The 21,419-nt window shown below is 38.0% G+C and overlaps 2 protein-coding genes across 11 annotated transcripts in view; one reads left to right on the plus strand and one right to left on the minus strand.

Annotated features, from left to right (window-relative positions):
• The window catches only part of LOC113499834 (AF4/FMR2 family member 3), a 169,082-nt gene extending 163,413 nt beyond the window's left edge, over positions 1-5,669 (plus strand). For all 10 annotated transcript variants that reach the window (XM_026880397.1, XM_026880398.1, XM_026880390.1 and 7 more), the window contains 2 exons: positions 529-760; positions 1,132-5,669. In XM_026880397.1, the coding sequence (XP_026736198.1) occupies positions 529-760; positions 1,132-1,250 (351 nt within the window). In that variant the 3' untranslated portion in view covers positions 1,251-5,669. The remainder of the gene's footprint in view (positions 1-528; positions 761-1,131) is intronic.
• Positions 5,670-9,980: 4,311 nt separating this feature from the next.
• Positions 9,981-20,385, minus strand: LOC113500035 (RNA cytidine acetyltransferase). Its single transcript, XM_026880682.1, has 18 exons — positions 20,166-20,385; positions 19,723-19,817; positions 19,255-19,414; positions 18,754-18,890; positions 18,193-18,355; positions 17,618-17,760; positions 17,221-17,497; positions 16,112-16,327; positions 15,305-15,532; positions 14,737-14,882; positions 14,159-14,306; positions 13,685-13,827; positions 13,075-13,212; positions 12,591-12,787; positions 11,886-12,055; positions 11,212-11,457; positions 10,570-10,709; positions 9,981-10,109 (listed from the first exon to the last, which is right to left on the minus strand). Exons 1-18 carry the CDS (start codon positions 20,271-20,273, stop codon positions 10,004-10,006), a joined length of 2,961 nt encoding a protein of 986 aa, XP_026736483.1. The 5' UTR covers positions 20,274-20,385; the 3' UTR covers positions 9,981-10,003.
• Positions 20,386-21,419: the final 1,034 nt, after the last annotated feature.

A 21,419-nucleotide genomic window follows, 5' to 3' on the forward strand; every position in this document is an offset into this window, starting at 1 on the left:
TTATTATTTGCTATTTATTGTAGTTTCGAGTTGAGATTTATCGAGTTAAGTTTTGCTTCTTTTTTTTTTGGGACGAGGATTGTCGGTTATTCTGTTTTTTGAAGTGGTTTATGATATTTACTATTTGAGGATTTTATTATTTTTATTGTGAAGTTAAACTTAAGTCATATTAAGTTTCTTATGGATGTTGTGTTAAATAGTGAGTTATGACACGTCTAGTGCACATGAATTTATCCATTGATATATAAATTAAGAAACCGGAAATGAAGTTATTAAAGAATTTCACGGTTTATGCATTTTAGAGATCAGTATACAATCTGCTAGCATAAAATTAAAAATAAAGTGTCGCCTCACCAAACTTACAATTATATTGAGGTGTTTTATTACAAGAAGTTTTTAAAAACAAACCGACATCCTCCCTAATTTTTTCTACCTATCTTTTTTAACTATAACTATAGTCTAGTACATACCGCATGAGTAGTTAGACCAGCACACTGCACAGCATACATTACAAGCGTCCCCCCACAGCCGGCGCTGGCGGAGTCGGTGTCGCCGCTGTCGCCGACGCCGTCGCCGGCGGGCTCGGTGGGGTCGGTGGGGTCGGGCTCGGCGTCGTCCGGCTACTGCAGCCTCGCGCACTCCGTGCCCGCCCACGCGCACCAGGCGCTGCTGCTGCTCAACAAGTACTACGCCTTCCTCTACGTCGCGCACGACCTGTGGGAGCAGGCTGACTCCCTGTGCCGGTTGAGGGCTAATAGAGGTTGGTCAATTTTTTATTGTTTTATTATAAGTTTAAGAAATAGTGTTTTCAACATATCGGATAAGCTGATTATGTATTCTTTCTTTCCGTCTTAATCTAATTGTTTAGAAAAAGCATTTTTTTTTGGCTCCGTCGCTTAATCCATTTTTTACAAAATCGCATACTGTAACTATGAGATAAAAGAGTCTTATTGTAAGAAAATATAAATATACAATGTTTTTATACAGTAATAAATTATTATTTTCTTGTCTTTAATTACGACTACACTTAATCAAGTATTTTATTAAGTCTGGAAACACGACAAACATTTTTTATCAACCAAAAAGATATTCTAATTTGTGTAACAACTAACATATACCCTAACATTCCAGATCTCTTTATAGCAGTGGACCGTAAGTGCGGGCCGCTGTCCCTGTCGTCCACGTTCCGGCATTTAGTGCAGTACGTCCGCCACGCCATCTCGCTGCTGAAGAACGCGCCGCGCGAGTGACGTCACGCCCGCCGCGCCGCGGTCTACAACTTGTGATGCGGCGCGACGACCTCCCGCTCGGTACCCACACCTACGTAGCAAACACCTCGCTGTACTGCAGACCGGACCACGCGACAAGGTTACTGCGTGCGGCAGTTTGTCGCTTGTAAACGCGTGCAGTGATACCACGATCCAACGATGTTAAAGTTACCACGTTTCGCGGTCGCGTAACCATTCCCCTCTTCAAGGTTGCTGCGTTTGGTAGTTCGCGCTTGTAAAGACGGGGTGGTTCAGTAATCAGTACCACGTTCCAAGGTCACAGTTTGCAGTGACGGCCTCCTTGACTCCGCTCGTGTGTCCTAACGATTCGACCTCGCAACGTAGTTATAATTCCATTGAATGAGATCGAAATCTCATCTTTGTTCAATGGAAATAGTATGCGCGGCCAATCACTAGGATACGACGCTCGGTGTTCGCATTTACTAGAAGAATTGAAGGTTGGTGTTTGACAGTTGTCGGGTAGTGTTCCACCGTGGCAACGATACCCCGGCGATAACTATACCGAAGATGGACTGTTTATGATATCGGTTTAGATGCATTGGCTACCTCGCAGTGCAGTAGTGACTTATAAAGTAAATAACGGTGCAAGCCATGAGCCGACATGCATTACTGAATACAATATTACATGAAACAGAAGATCGTACGAGTTGTCAGTGGTGACGGTAGCTTCCATTTTAACGTAGCCCAACACACCGGTCCACGCGGCCGGCTCTAACTCAACAGTCTTCGCATTTCGTTCTCTTCCCAAATCGATGACCAAAAAGCAAGTGTAAAAATTTGTAAGAAAATTGTAAATAAGGCATCGTTGCGTAGCAACGGGTGAGCGACGAGTCCGATTTGTTTACTGACTCTGTATTATATAAGTGATAGACTAATCATATCTTAAGTGTTTTTCGTTGTAGTTTTATTTCCCTATCAATGGAAATGTTTTACTGTTGGGAACACATATACGAATTGCTCGTTTCTTAGTGTAATGGGAGTTATACGACAAAAAAATATTTTGATCGCATGTGGGCCAATCGAGTATATTATTAATATCTCAACATGTATGGGATCACTTGTAGGTCTTCGCAATAATTTACAGATTTATACTTTCGCTGTGTTGATTTACGCGAGTGATGTACGTGTAATTTGATTTATAATTTAGTTAAGATGTATAATTATAGTGCAATGGCGACGCAAAATAATCACTCGACGATGTAACGGGGCGATACAAAATACAAACGTCAACTTGTTGAATTATATCAATTGAAGTTAAACTTTAGTGTGGGAAATTGAGGCAAGATGGCGCTACCAGTTATACATACAGCAATTAGTTTAGATAGCTAGAGTTAACTGCAAATTGTTTTAAGAGTTGCTGTGCTTTGAATTGACAGCGTTATGTGTTATCAAAATTAATTGTGACAAAGAAATTAAGTGATATTTCGTCTACCTCATGAAACGTTAAGGGCGCTACTTAACATAGAATTGATACGCAAGTACTTCCGAACTAATAGACTTCCATACGAACGTAAAAAAATTACTCGTAAATAATCAAATTTTGGACTAATATGGTGAAAAAAAACTCTGACCAAAAGTCATTGTTGCTTCCAGAAATGTATATGCTTTTATAATGCGTGCAGACTAACAGAATTGGCCACCAACACCAACATACCAATCATTGGATCAAACATTTGCTGTGACGTCACACTAGATGAATTATCCAACCTCATTGGTGATTCAGGTTCGTCTGTATCGGCTGTTATAAAAACATGACAACGCAAAAAATAATAATAATACTAAGTGTTAGTTAGTGCGCACGTCTTGCCTCTACGTCTCATAAACAACGTTAAACGAACAATATACTCCAGGAAACATGTTCCTATACGTCGTAGATAACTGGATAGTTACAGAACAATGATTGAGCAAAACCCTGTTTACTGTCATGTCTTAATATATAAACATTATTTCGTATACATATCAAATAATTTGGGGACAAATCAGGTAGTTTTCATTGTGAATGTAATCATTGGCGATCTATATAATTTTTGTACGCTTAGAAATGTTAAAAGAACGCGATCAAGACAGTCATTGATCTCTGATTATCGCAATTTGACCTTTATTGGAGTGACAATAAATACTCTATTAGGGGAGCTAGATTCGTTTATATGTAAAGTCCATACTGCCCTCCGAAGAGACGGGGGATGAAAATCATTAAGAAAAGTTTCCGCCGCGAAACGCTGTTCAGAACAAATCAACATAAATATTCCTTTCGTTTAATAATAAAAAAAAAGTTCAAATATATTTTAATGAATACTTTTAAAGAGTACAATATATGCTTGACATGAACAGATTTGACTCTGAAACAAGATGTCCGTAACACCAATATATTATCTATTTCTCTCGGTTGTTTATCAAATTTATGTTGTGATTGTATATACATAATATTATTATATTATACATTTTGTAATGAATATACATGTTAGTGCCAGATAGGTTTTTGTATGAACGTTTATATAAGTGAGGGGCAGCCCGCCGCCGCGGCTACGCCTTGTTAGATGGAGCGACAAGAGATGCCTTGTACATAGTATATTGTAAGAAATGTGTAGTTTTCACTCTATATTTTAATTTATATTATGTAAACTATATTTATAGCTAAGCGGACAAGGAGAAATTAACATAATAATGTTTGTATAATGGTGCGTGTTTCGGATGTGCAAGTGTCGAGGCCTGGCGTGACGGAGCGAGTTGCGGGGTCCCGGTTATAACGAGACACGATTTGTTTATTTTTTAAATGGATATTGTAAATGTTTGTAGATGAGCTTGCAGCGTTCAGTTACTAGGTTATAGTTTAGGTGTTACGCGTTCGGTCCTGCCGCTACCCCCCCTCCCGCCACCCCTACCGGCCGCGGCCGCTCCCTGGCGCGACGCTCCGGCGGTCTCCATAGCAATAATACAACCTCGTGATCGCCGAGTGTCGCCGCAGTACTGTCTCATATACTAGGGAAATACATCACATTCATAGTGCCGGGATAATTATAATTAGACATAGTTATAAATATTAGTATAGTTAATATAATACATACACGTCAGAGTATAGGTAATGTGAAAACAAAACGATCGCGTTCACGTTATTGTATGTGGTCTTTATTAAGAGGAAAGGAACAGATATAGAAGCGGACAGTACTGTCACACGAACACAGGTGTGTGGCCGACGCGAGTGTTGTACACGTCGCACACACACACACACACACGCGGAGACGGCAACAGAGCTCCGAACGTATAGAATTGTTATTTAACATAACGTTACATTATGTTTGTCTTAAAAATGATTAGCAACAACATTTGACACTATCACAAACCATCGGTACTTACTACCCGCACAAATGTTTTAGTATAAATTTTAGTTGATTATTTTATTTATTGTGGCATTGTATTACTTTTAATTTTATTGCACACGAAGCGAAGTTTACTTAAATTTTAGTTGTTGCGAGGCCCTCTATCAAAGATCTGCCGGTTTCCGAGTCTTGCGAACATTTGGCTTGTATTATGTGTATTTTGACCCGTTTTTTAATTGGAAAACTATTTTTTTATTATTTTTAAATCAATGATCAAGAATTGCGTCTCGTTGAACACTCGCGTTTATGTACTTGGTTTTTGTTATTCGTTCTTAGTTCATAATCAGTTATAAGACATGATATTTTTTGTTTTGTTGCTTATTTTTTTTGTGATTATGCTATTTGTTTGGCTTTATTATTAAAAGTATGGCAAATTACCATTGACATTAGAAATATTTTTGATGACATTATTTTGAATCCAAAAAAATGGAATACATAATGGGAATCATAGATTTTGTTGACACTATCCAATATCTGACTTAATTTTATTGATAATGCGGACTGGTTTGTTCCACTATGTTCATCTGTTGTTTTGGGCTGATGGACATAGTAAGGAATCAGTCGACAGCAGTTCTTACCTATTTAAATTATTTAAGTCCTATTTTATTTATCGCGCTTTACTTGTGCCCCTACTGCGCACGTGTCAATGATTACTTAATTATAATAATTCTTCCCTCGCACATAAAGTAAGATTCTGACCGACTTGAGGTAAAATCTAAATCTCAAATTAATGAACCCTAAAATTGAAACCAAATTGACAATTATTATGGTAAGTTGATGAACAAGTGAGCGCTGGGTAGAAAGCATTAGACGATTGTTTTAGGAAATTGTAAAATACTGTTTTCTTTTTTTAATAGCATCTTGTGTTGATAGCATGTATAATTTGTTTTTTTATTCGCGTTAAGAATTATGTATAAATTTGTTTTCCTCTAATTTTATTATTTGTGTAACTATACCTTATGTTATTGATAATAGAATACATTAATTTATATGTATGGATTTATATTTGTTTCTTTATTTTACCTTATTTTCCTTTTTGTTTTGCACGAGAGTTGTGGCTAGCAGACAGTAGACTTAGTCAATTGAGATATTCAAGTATTTAGTGATAATGGAGGGAGGAAGCTTGTGTGAGGTGCGAATGCGTGTTTATATGATACGGACGCTTAAATTAAGTGCTAGAGTAATACAAAATGCCTTTCGTCAATTTTGCCATTTAACACCACGGGCCACGAGTCGAGCTCATGGGTCGCAAGCTATCGCAATAACTGTTCAGCGCAGATGTGATCGTCAGTAATGCCTTATAGCAAGTGTCTTGTTCAGCTGCCGATTTTAGAGTAATTTTGAAAGCACTGTACAATATAGTTACTGCGGATTCAGTACAGTAATTCGTTTGAGTCAATCTATGAGAGATGGGAGTAACGCTCAAACATTAGAATATAACTAGTATAGAGCTTTGTCGAACTGTAAATAAGTAGGATACACGTAATACTATGTACCTGTATAAAACACCAATCTAAAACAATACTCACCTACTTATTACAGAGATATAACTATCATAGAAGAATAATAATTTCCGTTTTTATTTCGACAAGTTTTTAATGCAACGATCGAGATCCTTTATTACTGAGTATATGCATTTAATGTAAGACTTCTATATATCGGTGTTAGAATAGGATAAAGATACAAAAGTACAACGGTATGTAGTTACTGATACAGAAAACAAAAGCAATAATACTTGTAGACAGATAATGGAAGCGCCATCTAGCTTCCGAACTAAGAGTAGTTCGTGAGTAATGCGTACGGAGGGGTTCACACAGAGGGAGTTATAATGGATTGCCAAAATGTTATGTTAAACTGCCTACGACTACACTACGTACTGAATCCACAGTATAACGACACCGGTATGCAAAGATTATATCAATTGAAGTTCGTATGTTGGATCGCTGCAAGCTCGCGCGGGCGCTCGCCCGACGCAACGCTTTTGTATACGATAGGTAATAGTTTGCGATAAATATGTTAACGCAGCGATTTATATATATAAATTAGATATTCATAGATCATTCACTTGCACTTATATTTATAGTTGATGTTATATACAGTAGTTTTAGGTTACTTAAGAGGAAGTGCTCACATAATGATCGTATTTCAGGCAGTAATTCAGTGTCAATTAAGTGCTGTATTATTATAATATTAGCGCAATATTGCATGTTTTATTGCGTCCTCAGTACTTATGTGAGCACTTCCCCTTATGATTACTAAGGCAGCATTCACACGTGGCAACAAACGTACGAAAGTTTAACAAGCTGACTATCGCAACGTTGTCTCCCTACGATGTATCATAAGAATTGTTTTATGTAACACGAGTCGGAAAAACTCCAGGTAAATGTTAGTAGAAAATGTAGACAAAGTTTTGAATAATTATATTATATCGCTAGTTCTTTTAAATTACTTTTTCTAGTTAATAAAGCCTCCATATTTATCCGTCAACATTGATATAACAGACAACTATAAATATGGGTATAAGAGTGATATTTGCTACCATTTTTATAGTAGTACCCATTTAAGTCAAATTTATTTGCGAAAAATATATTTTTGTATAAAGTAGCGACCTGAGATAAAGCAAGGAGTTTGGATAGCATAGAAACTCCTTTTCGGAGAGCTTCGTTACTCAATTGCTTAGTTAAATATTTAAAGTTATGCCTAAAATTATAGAACTGTTATATTTGCTATACATTCATGTTTGATGTCATTTGATTTGCTTCACCAACGAAGCGATACCTATATGCTAATACAATAAGGTAAACAGCAAGCCAGCAACTTATACACCAAGTAATTATATTATAAGTTACCAGTAAGCGAACCATTTAAATATCTAACGTATATTCTAAACTACTGACACAATTCTAAAATGAATGTCGTATATAGTAAATGAATTCGTACACGCACATTGATGCTACGCCGCGGGTTGACGTGGGTTGTCGCGAGCTGTCGCAAGTTGTCGCCCGCTAGTCCGCGCGACGGCACAGGACGAGTCTCCACAGCCTTCAATGTGAGAAGGGGAATTGAATTCGTTTATTTTAGAATTAAATAAAGTTCAAATGGGAAATTTAAATTGTGCCTTAGTGATAAATCGTTTAGCCTCCAATTTCGTTTGGAATCTCTCGGACTTGAGACGCGGTAAGAGATGTGTAACGTTATTTTCATCGGTATCGATTTGAAGTATTAACTTCGCAGTATTTCTGGTATTCACTGCACTGTACACAAAACGCACTTATTGTAAAGAGATTATACAGTGGTTTTACTGAGAACCCCTTCTGAATTAGTTGAACTAAATTAATGCAATAATATTAAAACAAAATTTTCGTTTTATTGGATGTTGTGATTGATTATATTTACAATTATATATTATACGTAGAGCGGTATGTATATGTCGTAGCAATAACTTTAAGTGTGGCAATAAGGTCTAGTGCATTTGCTTTTGTGTCTCTTCGTATTAAATGAAATGATGTATATGTATAGAGTCCCAGTCCCGACTAGTCGGCCTGACGCTGTACACTGCTTACCATCACCTACGTACAATAACTTCAAATTCTTGACGTTTTAAAGTAAATTTATATTTTATAATATATTATCTCAAGTGAAGGTAATTAGTTACGTAGTGATTTGTGATGTGTCGTGCCCGTGTGTCTGGTCATGTCGCGCCCTCTATCGCTTCCATGCACGTTTCCTCTCACTATTTCCTATCTCTTGTGTTACTGCATGTCCGAGACAAATTAGCGTAAGTCAAAGTGCCAAGAGTCGCGAATCCTTTCCAAAGTGCAATTCCTTCTCAATAACTCTGTACCTATCTGTCTGTAGTTGTCGCACTCTGCTGTGTCCTCTCGCTTAGCCAATTCTATCTCCTACGGGATACTTTTAATGTTGAACACCAATTGTTAACTCTGAAGCATGTTGGAGGTATCCCAGCTTCGCTAAAGTCGCATGTGTCTACAAACTGTTGAACTTGTCTGTTATGTTTGTCGTTTCTTCCTTCACTCACTTCCTACATTTATTGAAGGTGTCCCGCAAGTCAAAAGTGAGAAAATAATAGTGTATAAATTAACGAAATCCCATAACGTTTAACTTAACGATAATAGCAGCTAATGTTAATTATATTCTAAATTATGTTTTGTAGTGGATGTTTTTATTCTCGATATGATAGCGTAAAGTACGGAGGTGGTCTTCGTATGTTAACAAATATTAGAGCAAATGTAAGAGGCGGCCTCTGGCGGCGGGAGAGCGCGCTAGTCGCCCGGCGCCGCCGCCAGAGGGCGCGGTCGGCCGCCACCGACCGACGTCGGGCCTTCGCTGTACCACACATAGCGGCACGAGCCGATGTTACGTACATTTGTAACGAGTAGAACGCGTGTATTAAAATAAGGGACAAACAAATTATAGTATAAAATTGTTTACCAGACGCCCCGTATCGGGCGTTAGACGAAAATATTATTTTTCTTAGATCACATTATATTGTAATAAAATGGTATAGAAGTATGTGCGTGGCGGTGCGGTAGGTAGTGTCGTGCGCGCGGTCGGATTAACAAAATGTTATTTTTTTACGAGCGCGGCGACCTGCCCCCCGCGCCGCCCACGACCGTATTTGTTATGTTTAAGAGGAAATATCTATTGTCTATTCCAAGGGTTGAATAACTACCAACACTTTTTTATATTACAATAATTATAGAAATTATTATTGAACCTGTTGTTTTTTTATACCAACCTCTTCTATAAGATATGCGTTATGTCTATACAGAAAAAAAAGATTTTATAGAGAGCGCTGTATCTACTAAGGCAATCATTATCTGTAAATTGTAATAACAAACTACATTTGTAAGTTATCAACATACTAACTACCTATAAATACCTAAGAAATAAAAATCTTTCGCTACTCAAAGTGCCTTGTTATCGCACCCTCACAGCCTTACTGAGAAACACAAAATGTCATAGTCAGTCAAGTTGTTAGTCTATTGAAGCGTAATTGAAAAACAGATCTATTAGGAAAAGGATTGCATAAAATCTCCACTTCTTGCCAGTCATACACCCTTGTGTTTTGGTAAGAATCCTTATAGACAGACATATGGACAAAAATCGTGAGGACAAGTTCGGTTACAGGGTGGTGCAGGATAAGGATAAGTGTAATCTGGGGAAGGCTTTTGCCCAACAGTGGGACACCATAGACTAGGAAATGTACCCAAATCCATCATACACAGATACAGACAACTACTGGTTGTCAGAACTGCAAGGTCAGTACTACAGTTAAAATAAAACACCATAATATAACGTAACATACATAGTTTATTACACTTGGTTCCGTACGTGCTTCTTCTTTTTCTTCTTCTTCTGCGAGTGAGCTTCTATGAGGTCGTCGATCTCCTTGCTGTCGTCACCGAGACGCTTCTCGCCACTGGAAAACAGAAGGAAAGTAATTATCACAAAGTTTGTACGTATGGATGTTTGTTCCTCTTTTACGCATAAACCACTGAACGGATTTAGACTAAACTTGGTACACGGAAAGTTTATAACCAGGATTGACACATAGGCTAGTTTTCCCCACATTTTTATACACTCACTTTCTTGTATGTTTGTCGTCCCGGTTGGAGTTTTATAAGTCAATTTTAAGGCACTTCCCGATAAGCTAGCAGGCTAAATTTTCAGGGTAGCTTCAAACCGGATGAAAATGCAACTATAAAAACATCTGGATGAATTTTGACAAAATTCTAATGGAGCGACATTTAAAAACGTGGTTAAATACCACGTTTTACTAAATCTATGAATTACTTATCCCGATATACTTCCGTGGGATCATTTTCGATTCGTAGCGGGAAGGCCCGCGGGGACAGTTAGTATCTTATAATTCACAGTACCTTTTAACGGAAACGAGTTGTTTGGCCTTGGTCCCAGCGAGGGCCTGGCCCCAGTCGAGGTCGCTGCCCTTGATGCGGTACTGCGCTAGATCCTCACCCATCAGACGAGACAACTCCTTACGTTGTTTGCGCTCCAATTCCTGAATGTAATAATAATATAGTCAGTAAGATATTTAACGAAATTAGGCAATTTAAAAAAAATATTTTTTGTAATCCTTTTAACAATATTTTATTAAATACCAAAGGATTGAGTGGATAAACTATTAAAACTGTTTTCAGGACAATCATTTTTGGGCCAAAATTATTAGGATATGTTCTGCTGATGTATGATTCAAATTAATCTGTTCAAGTATTCAATAATAGCAAATAATTGTTAAACTATGAAAAAGTTTCAAAAATGTAATTAGTTACAAATTGTATGAGGTAGAATCTCCCAAAGTGTACAGTCCACAACAGAAGAATAACAAGGTAGTAATATTTTGCAATAATATTGGTGTCTAGTGTAGCTTTACTATACTACCTGGCGAGTCTTTCTCTATTTTATAATTAAAATCAAATAAAACAGCTTTTAAAAGAGTGTCCTAATCATTTATTCCTAAACCAATATACTACAATTAGAACTACAACTCCACAGCACAATACCTTAGCAGCCTTTGACAGTTCATCCTGCAAGCTCTGTTTAACTGGGCCCATTTCAACATCATCCGTATTCTTATCTTCTATACCGATTTCCTTAGCCACAGTATCTTCTAGAACAGCGTTGAAAGAGTTATTTATCTTCTTGCAGGCTTCGTAGAACTTCGCGAGGATCTGTGAGCCTGGTAGACCTAGTTCTGTTGCTATGTCATCAACATCTTTCATTTGGAAGCCCATAGCTATGAACAGGACCTAGAAGAGAGGGTTTTATTAGATACTGATCTGCTTTTAAAATACCATATAATGTAATATTGAAGATTTCGCAATGATTGAAGATAAATTTAAGCGAATCGTTTTTTTCATTATGCTTATTCTTTCATAGCATGGTATTACAACTTATAGTGTGTAATTGTGCGAAATATCTTTTAGTGTGCAGTTCAGCGCAATTCGTAACAACATGATAAAAAGTTTGACTTTCTACATTCTGACTTCCCGTAACAACTGTCAAAGATATGTAAAAAAATAGCCGGGACCCACAAAGTAACGATTTCGTATGTCCCGATGGTCATCCATCTAACTGACCGTATCAAATGAGCTTAACCCTTGACCGATGAACAACGAGAGCTCCTCTTTTCAAAATACACCAACTTTATTCATTAAAGGAAATAGAGTCCACTCACTTGCTGTATAGCATCCAGTTTTATTTTCGTCTTCGCGTGGAAGACAAGGTTGGCGAGCGGCGCTAGGAGGTCGGTGATTAGTCTGTAGTCAGCCTGCTGGCGGCAGTATGACTCCAGGCGAGAGAGGTCGTGCCCGGAGAGGTGTTGCTCTATCAACTGCTTTGTAAGGACTGTGGATATGTGGATCTAATGTTAGTTGTATTGTGTGGTTGGAAAATAAATTAATGAAATAAAATATAGTATTCTGATAGTCAAACTCGGGTTTTGGTGTGTGAAAAAGCTATCTGGGTTTTTATAAATAAATTGATAAAGAAGAAGTTGGGTATTGTATGTAATAAGCCATTTTGTGGCTAGTGCTACCTTGGACTGTTTTAAATCAAACAAAGATAAGAACAATCCAATTCCAAGTACCTTTAAAAAATATGAAATTGGTTCATGCATGCAAACAGACAGAAACGCACACGATTTAGACACTTCAAACTTATAGCAACTTATCGTTTTTAAGTTCAACACAAAATGAAAGACTTCTTCTTAATGTGTCTTAAGCCACGAAGAAACTGAAATGTCTGACTGTTTTGTATTTTTTCTTTAAACAAAGCAAAAAATCTTATAGTTTTCGACGTTCGAGTGTGTATAAAGCCCCGTGCTCGCGGTTTACACTCTGCCTCTAAGTAGTACATGAAACATACAATAAGATCCTCTGACCTGGTTTCTCGACGCTGACGTTATCGTTGACGAGTGTGGAGAGCGCGAGTGAGGCAGGCAGAGGCCGCAGCGCCCTCGCTAGTAGACGAGAGAGTCTCTTGCGGAAGTCCGCACTGTAGGCGGACAGCCACGCGGCCTCGCTCAGCGACCGGAGCATTATGCAGGAGTGTTCGCCCGTCAACTCGTTTGTCTTTTGACTGAAAAGATAGAAAGATAGAATTGAATGTATAAAGCGAGATTGGTATGACTAAGTGGTTAAGTTTGGGATAGACAGACGATATAACAGTACATACACACACAGTATAACGATATAGCATTAATTGGATAGAGGCGAAGGGAAAAAAAAACAGAAAAGAATCCATGATATAATCAAACGGGCGGGCATATGCCCGTTTGATTGGACGGCAGACGACCGAAATTGTCGGATTATAGAATTCAGGTCTCTTCTAGTCCGAATTTATTTTTAGTAATTCTTCCCACATACCTAAGATAAACTGGTACATATTTCTGTGACTTCCAAAACTTGAGCAGTTCCTCCGTCAAACCGAAACTAGTTCCCAAGTAGTCCAAGTGTTCAGCCCTGACTTCTGTAAGACGCTTCAGCAGAGTTGGTGGTTTGGCTCTGGAAATAAGATGATACGGTTCTTCACAAATAAAAATAAACAATGGAAACCTATATTAACCAAGGCTTTGTTGTATGTCAGTCCTTCTGTCACCAAATCAAAATAAATTGAACGACATAAATTTGATGGGTGGATTTTTTAGCTTATATCGCGACTCTAAATTATACTTATAGGTAATAACCTATAATATAATTATAGGTTACCAAAAATATTAACATTAAAACACTGACATAAAACCAGCACTTGTGGTGAGAAAGAATGGTAAGATTTACACTTGACTACGTATGTGACTTGAATGTTTGTGAAACCCCCGCGACACAAGGATTAAATTCCTTCTATTTAATATTATTTATTGAATTTAAAACATTACATAGTTGGTGATACAATACAATATCAAAATATCTATTATCCTGATGTTTGGGCGCCCGATAAGTAACTTACCTAAAAGAAAGAAGAAAGAAAGAAACTTACCTAGGTACAATATTCTCAGTCTGCAGAGTTCCGCTGCCGTTAGCTTTAGCATCGTCATCATCAGAGTGGTCCTCGTCCAGACACGGGATGTCCCCGCAGTAGTACGCGGCTAGCTGCTGCAGGGCGCGCTTGCCGTAGCCCATCTGTTAGGGATAATACATTTCAAATAAAATTATGAAACCATTAAAACATTGCGACATGTTTTAGCGACAGTATTAAATAAAAAAATATATTAAAAATATTGGATACGTATTTTTTCTGTTATCGCGTAAAGAAAAACCTTTTTTGGTGCGTATTGTGCGTTAAAATCTCGCGCAACTTACGTTGCTGGCTCCCATAAAAATACGTTTCATAATCTTTGATTTGTTTTATTTTTATATTTCTTGATTGATTAATCATTCGCTTCATCAATCTAACCAACTAATTAGCTAAATTTAGTCAAATGCCCTATTATATTGATTGCTTTATACATACCCTTTGATAAGAAGGATGCGTGGCTATCCTCACGACCCTAGCGCCGGAGAGCTTGGGGAAGTCCTTGTCTCCGAACTGCTCGCAGATGTTCCAGGGGATCAGGTCCCCGGCCGCCTTGCGACCGCGGCCCAGACTGTCGCGAACTGACCTGGACGGAGTAAGGGGTATAATTAGACATGTTTGTGTAGCTAGTTTATATCATAGACATAGCGGCTTTAAGAAATATTAACGTTTAATGCTTGAAGCGGTTAGCATCGATTTTGACTGCACGGATAGCCGCGAGGTTGAGGTCACCTCGCCAAACCCACTAAGCGCGACGTGTCGCAGATTCGATCCCCATGAAACATGATATGGGTTAAATATAAACTTATTTTGTAATAGTTTATATACCACTAGCGAGCCGCTCCAAAACCACATCAATATTAGTTGAGTACTTTAAAGATTTAAACATTCAAAGGGAAGACATATTGTAGGGCAAGCTGTAGGGCATACAAAGCTACTTTGTTTTACACTTTATAGTGATATTATGGAAAACTATTATTACAATATAGTTATAATAGAATGTGTTATTAACTTACTTGTCAGATATATTCCCCTCCAGACACATCTGTATGACGCACAGTATCTCCGGCATGGCGGTACTGTTGGGCGGGGTGGGCGCCAACAGGACGAACAGGCAGTGCGCGGGCGCATCCGCCAGGAGCTGGATGTCGTTGGGACTGTTCTGGAAGTGGAAGGTTATGTTTTGGGTGGGTTTAGGTAGAGGCCGCTAATATGTGTAAGACTTCATGGTGGTAATATACAAATATATGAAGAACGGAATAGGGATATAGGTCAATTTGTCTATTAAACACTTTAAATTAAAATTTACTGTTTGATAATAAAGGTCCTTTAACACATAATGTTATGTAGAACAGCAATAAATACAGGATTTTTTTTGGTCTCCACTAACTCTAAGCTTTGTTTGAGGTTCCGCTGCAAAATTGTAAGGCAATAAGTTCTACTCTAAATAAACACTGGTAACAATAAACATTGAAATATATTTTTAAACCTAGCAATGCAATTTACCATACTAAAAATGAGTGCTATTGTGAAAATAATCTTTAAATTGTAAACGTTTATAATCAACAGCCACTTCATTCTTACCTTATAATGGCTCGCCACGTAAATAGAAACTAATCTATGCAGGAATGCCTCAGCCGCCTTGTGGTAGCAGAACAGAGCGTCCCTGTTAACGCGATACAGTTCGCAGGAGGCGGGGGGCGGGGCTCCCACGCCCACGCCGGGGGGCGGGGCGTCCAGGCACAGGAGGGAGTTTAGCCACGCCTCTATCGGGTCACCGGAACGGTAACGAATTGGTTCTTCTAGTTTTATCTGAAATAATTGAATTATTGATTGATTCATCAATCATCATCAATAGATGGGTTTAATATGTGGAAATCCGGTCATATACTGAAAATGTTAGGAAATTGGACAAAAGACCTAAGTTTTTCCTCAGAATACGCTCATAATAACTGCATAAGTGAATCGACATCAGGGTAAGCTACGCTTGCCGCGGTTGAGCAGACCATCTTTGTCATAACGAGTTCGTCCGTGTTTTCGGAAGGCACGTCAGGTTGTTTATACATCTTTGACAGCCGTTACAGGTAGTCAGGAGCTTGAAAGTCAGACACAAAGTCTGACAACCAGTCTAACTAAGGGGTATCATGTTGCACAAGTATCTGGGTTGAGGAGATCAGATAGGCAACCGCTATTTGTAAAACTGGTACTTAGCTTCATCCGGTTAGACTGGCTTTGAAAAGGCTAGGCCGATGATGTAACATTCGAAATAAGGAAGAACTCGCTATGACATCCAAACCGTTTACAGATTAACTACAAACATGGATTAACTTGTACAGTTATGCTTTAGCTGCAAGCTCCTGTAAATCACAAATACTTGTAGTGTATACATACGGGCGGCGGCGCATCATGCTGCGTCTGCAGCTGCGCGAACAGCTTGAGCGAGAGCGCGCGGCCCGTGCCCTCGTAGCCCGACACCGTGGACGACAGGAGGGCGAGGGGCGCGCGCCGGGCCGCCGCCGATACGTACGGCAGGGGGATAGCCGCCGCCTCGTCCACTAGCACCAGGTCCGCCGCGGAGAGCAGCGAGTGGTCGTCAGGGGTTATGTACTAAAAATCAAAATCAAAAGTTTTTTTTACAAATAGGCCGTTTTCCAGACACTATTAAAACGTTACTATAATGATTCTAGTTACACGGTTCCAAACTGTAATTCTTATGGAGAAGAACCAGCAAGAAACTCCATAAATATGAATACCGTGGGCATACACACATTTATTGTTGAAGTTGTTTCATGTACTACTTTATTCCTGTCCCCAGATTTAAGTGAGTTGTGTTGTGCCCTACAGGGTAACAATTGTATTATTTACTTTAAGACTATACTTTAACACCTTCCACATATTTTGGAAAGCAAATAAATGATATAAAAATGAAAAAGGTTATACTCCTTTAGGCGCGTTACGAAAAAATTATGATAGTGAAATTTTACGATACAAAGTAGCCCGCTAAACCGCTCATTAATTATAATTAATCATTGCAATTTAAAACTATTTTTTTAATGATGCCAAAAAAGTATAACTTCTCGCGTATTAGTTACTTAGTCACTTTAGTTATTACGTCTCATTTGCTGTTTAGTCTATTGAAAAGTTACATAGGCCTTGTATTTATTACAGTCTGCATTTTTTACGGATGTTTAATGTAAATTAAATCTGGGTTTGTAAGGTTTCTACTCTCGGGAAAAATAAGTTATCTAGAATAAAGAGTCAAATAAATTTAGATTTATAACAAATAAACTGTCCATCCAAAAATCCAATACTCGTAATTTTTTTGCGTAATTAAAAGTGTCTGCAGGCCATGTAATAATATTAGAACTATTCTAGAACACTAATATGACTAACATTACTCCTGAGTGAGAAAGCATCCATCTTTCACTAATCGGAAGAGGCCTGCGCCCGAAATTCAGACTTTGTAAGCTGTTATTATTATTAACATAGTAGTTCCTTACCTGCACAGTCTGCCTAGAATTCCTCGCGATATTAACTCTGACAATAGCCTTCTTGAAATCCGGGTTTGTTGACCTCACTATATTGTAATCTATATGTTCTTGGTACAGGCAAGCGTCGAGTCCTTTAAGTAGGAACTCGAATAAGGTGATCAAGTTCTCTGGATGTGGTGACGTCACGTAGATGTTGACGTAGCCGAGTGCTACAGCGGCGGCTATGGACAAGCCCAGGCAGGCCGACTTGCCTCGACCTCGGGCCGCTGTGAGGCAGTGTGGAGGCCTGGGCATAGGACAATGGGAATGTAAAACTGGTGCCGTTTTGTATTATATAAATTATTGAAGGTTATAGGTTGAAGATGAACATATTTTTTCTCTTCTTTTTTAATGCTAAGGTACTTACCTAGACTGTTTATCGGCGAGTGTATTGATGAGCGCGACGAGTGCGGTGGCCTGGTCGTACGTGCGACACAACGCGACCAGCGGCCCCGCCGGCGGAGAGTCCGACAGAGACGATATCAGCTCCGTCAGCTTCGGGTTTACACGCTGCAAATATATACATATAATATATAGATCATATATTATGGAACAGCAGTGGAATATGCATAGATTGGTGTTAATGTGGAAGACAGAGGTATTTTGTAGGCTTACACTCAACACCAAGAGATTTTATTTCAATCAAATTGAGGTAGAGTCGGTGCCCGGAAAACCCGGAAAACGGCAGCGCTAAAGTAAACAGTGTCACGAGTTAGGAACTACGATCGATCGACGGTAAACGAAGCTGATCCCTACTGGTTCTTGATTTAGGTTGAAAGTTGTTTTTTTTTTACCGAAACTGACAATAGGACTACCAAGTCTAGGCTGCCTTGTGATCCCGAGGAACCTTTGTTTACGTAGTTACTTGGTAGCTAGTGAAATTTACCGCCGTTGATCTAATCGGCCAAATAACTGTTCTCATAAATGGAATACAGTTCTTACCTCAGCTGTGTTATCAACAGGCTCGACTTGCGCAGTCTTGGACGATATAGGCAGGACGGTGAGCGAGTCGTCCAGCACTAGACAGCGAGGGTTGTCAGCCAGTGACAGAAGGAATCTCTCGTTAAAGCGATTTACTACTGTGTCATATGCCTCTGTCTTAAATCTGTAAATAAATATTTTATAGTTTACATCACATAGTAGTACTTTTACAGATATGTCGAAAGACCGAATATGTTGCAAAAGGATTTTGGCTAGTGTTTTTATGGCTGCGTGCCTGAGAGAAACCCTCATGGATAGATTGTGAGGAAAATGATCTGAATGAAGAAGCAATTTTGTGATACCGCAGCGAGCGACAGGAAATGGTCAGAAAAAAAATGTCTGGGCTGACTCCTAATAAACCAGGAGTAGAGCAGGAAGAAAATAATTATCGTTCTATAGATGGCCTTGTGGTATACCCATTGGAGTGTCAGTCAAAGGAACACGCACCTTATTTTGAGTATACATATACTGAGACTGAAAAGCCATCATAACACTACATTAGTTTAAAAGATCACAACATACCTGGAGTGTACATCCATAGTGATAGAATGCAGTTGTCTTAAAGAGTCCATGGACTTCAGCAGGAAGACAATCAGACCACCTCCCTCCACGGTCTCTACTGTCCGTGCCATCAAGTTAGGTGTGAGAGCTTCAAAGTCCTGAGCAATGAGGTTAATTATCTTGATATAATCATTTAATTATTTTATTATCTCCATAATGCATAATCCACAACTGGATCCAAAAATACAAGGTCATTACAACCCCACTAAGAATGATATTGCAATACTCTCATCATCATCCTAGCCTTTTCCCAACTACTTTATGGTCAGCTTCCAGAACAAGCAGATGTAGCTAGGTGCCAGAGATTTAAAAGGAGTGAGGTCCCATTCATTAGAAACTGTGTCAAAACTAGGATAAATTTGTGCAGATAGCTCAGCCTATACAGGCTCAGACACAGAGTATTAGCCATAACTGCATAGTATAGCTAATGATCTGTGATCTATGTAAAATGATAATTTTTACCTGTAACACACACATGCCATATGTCTGACCCAGCATGGTGTGACTCTCGGAGTAATATCTGCCATGTATAGTGGTGGCCACTCTAAATGAATCAAATAGAGATTCTTCTGAGACTTCCAACTTGCCTGCTGCTATCTTTTTTGCTCTTTTGCGGCCATGGCTAAAACAAAATGTATGGTCTCATTTAGCTCTCAATCTTGGTTAAACAAAAGAGACAATCGAGATTTGCTGTGATCAGTCACCAGTTGATAGCTCTAATTAAGCTTTGAGTAATATTTTACATTATATGATTAGATGAAAGACCAGCAGCAAATTTACATTTTTCTTTTGAATTAGATTACTTATGGTAATACAAGTTCACATGGCAATATAAACAGATACATATAGGATAGAGAGATAGAAATTGGCTAGGTAGTACTTTGGCCCTTTGCTCAGCAATATGAACATAGAGATTAAATAAAAACTTACTTGCTTATAGCTTCGTCTTTGTTTTTGTAGCACCATAAAACTGTGGGTCTGGCCTTGACAGTAGACTTTACTAACATATCATACAAAATAGGTACCTGAAACAAACAAGCAATCATGGCAATAATTGGTAACACTATATATTATAAATGCTTATATTTGTTGACAATGGTTTTACAGTTTACTTCTACATAATAGTGTGTAAGTTTTGATTTTTTACATTAAATTGGCACTAAAATTTAACTTCGAGTTATAAATTTGATGCCGTGAAATTTATTTTTGTTTAAATACCACGAAAACAGAGACCACATTTTACAGAAATTGTTAAAAATGTGGATATTGTAAATTATTTGATATTCTTTTGACTAAATAATGCATTTTCTAGTATTGTTACGCTACAAAATAATGTGCCCGGTAATATGTTTTAGTAAATAAGTTCTACTTACTTGGTCTCTGCTTTTGTCTCCCACGAGAAGAAACATGGTACGATGTCCCAACTTAACGCCATTCTCTATCATTACCCTTATACGGTTATCTATTTTCTTCTTAACCATTTTGATAGACTTATGTATCCTATTTAATTTTAAACGAAGTTGTTTTACACTTTTAACCTATAAAAACATACACGCATGAGCTTCTGGCATGTTTTTGTATTTTCGATGTCAACTGTCAATGGCAAAATGTGTAAATGACAGTAAAGCAAGCATTTGTAAAGACAGCTAAAAATTTTTAAGTTCCTAATTTAAGGTTTCTATGGTTTATCCATTTTAATATAAACTAGTAAGAGTAATCATTTATTCCATTACATTTCTAATTTACTATTTTTTTTTTTCTTGAGTAAACAATACAAGGGATAATACGATAGTGGTTCTTTTTTCAAAATTAAAACTAGTACATGAACCGTAGTGCAGGTCGCATAATCTTGTCAAACAAAATTACGAACATTCATAGCATTATCCGTTGAGCTCTTCTTCTATTAAAACCTACCTTACCGATAAGGTCTTTGTTCGTTTGGAAGATGCGTAGACTTATTTTAGAGGTAGTCTTACTTTAGCTTAATTAAGGATGAAACACTACTCGGTACCCTTCCATCATTCCAAATCCTCCACCTAGCCGATCTGGGCTGGCGCTGTTGCGAGGCTGCTGAAAACCACGAACGGCGCGGTTAAACGTTGACTTTTTAACATAATAAATCTAGAGTCAGGTTACATCGTCAACGGAAATGTACACCAATCAGAGATTTTTTAATTTAAAATGCGTATTAAGTTATAAGAAATTGTAAATTCCGAACTAAAGTCACTTTAAAGTAAATCTCTATTTACTGTTTGCTTTTGTACAATTACTTTCAATAAAATCTCTGAAATTTTAATATTCACTTTTACGTTTGTGATAACCTGCACTCTGCAGTAATACAAAAGTGTTAATTTTGGTTTATAATGAAACTGTCGGATAATGATTAATGTAAAATTGTATTAAAGGTTTTTTTCAGTCAATTAAAACATTGTCAGGTTTTCCATACTTTGGAAGGTAATGAATTCTTAGAACTGTGAACAAATATAATTTTCAGAGGAACTAAATGTATTGTGGATACTTTTATCGAGACCTCAATCTAAAAATAATTATTATGAAACCACTGCCATTAAACGAGAGCACTACGACGAGAATATCAATTCAAGTTTTACATGGCAACTCACAAATCT

This window comes from Trichoplusia ni, chromosome 13 (assembly GCF_003590095.1).
Source record: "Trichoplusia ni isolate ovarian cell line Hi5 chromosome 13, tn1, whole genome shotgun sequence".
In the NCBI taxonomy this organism is placed as follows: Eukaryota; Metazoa; Arthropoda; class Insecta; order Lepidoptera; family Noctuidae; genus Trichoplusia; species Trichoplusia ni.

Excerpts from the sequence above, each read along its gene's own strand:
- LOC113500035 (XM_026880682.1), bottom strand. The coding sequence starts at position 20,273 with ATGGTTAAGAAGAAAATAGATAACCGTATAAGGGTAATGATAGAGAAT. Across the intron at positions 16,328-17,220 it reads ATTCTAGGCAGACTGTGCAG|TACATAACCCCTGACGACCA; the intron begins GTAAGGAACTAC and ends TTTGATTTTTAG. Across the intron at positions 10,710-11,211 it reads AACTGTCAAAGGCTGCTAAG|GAATTGGAGCGCAAACAACG; the intron begins GTATTGTGCTGT and ends TATTACATTCAG.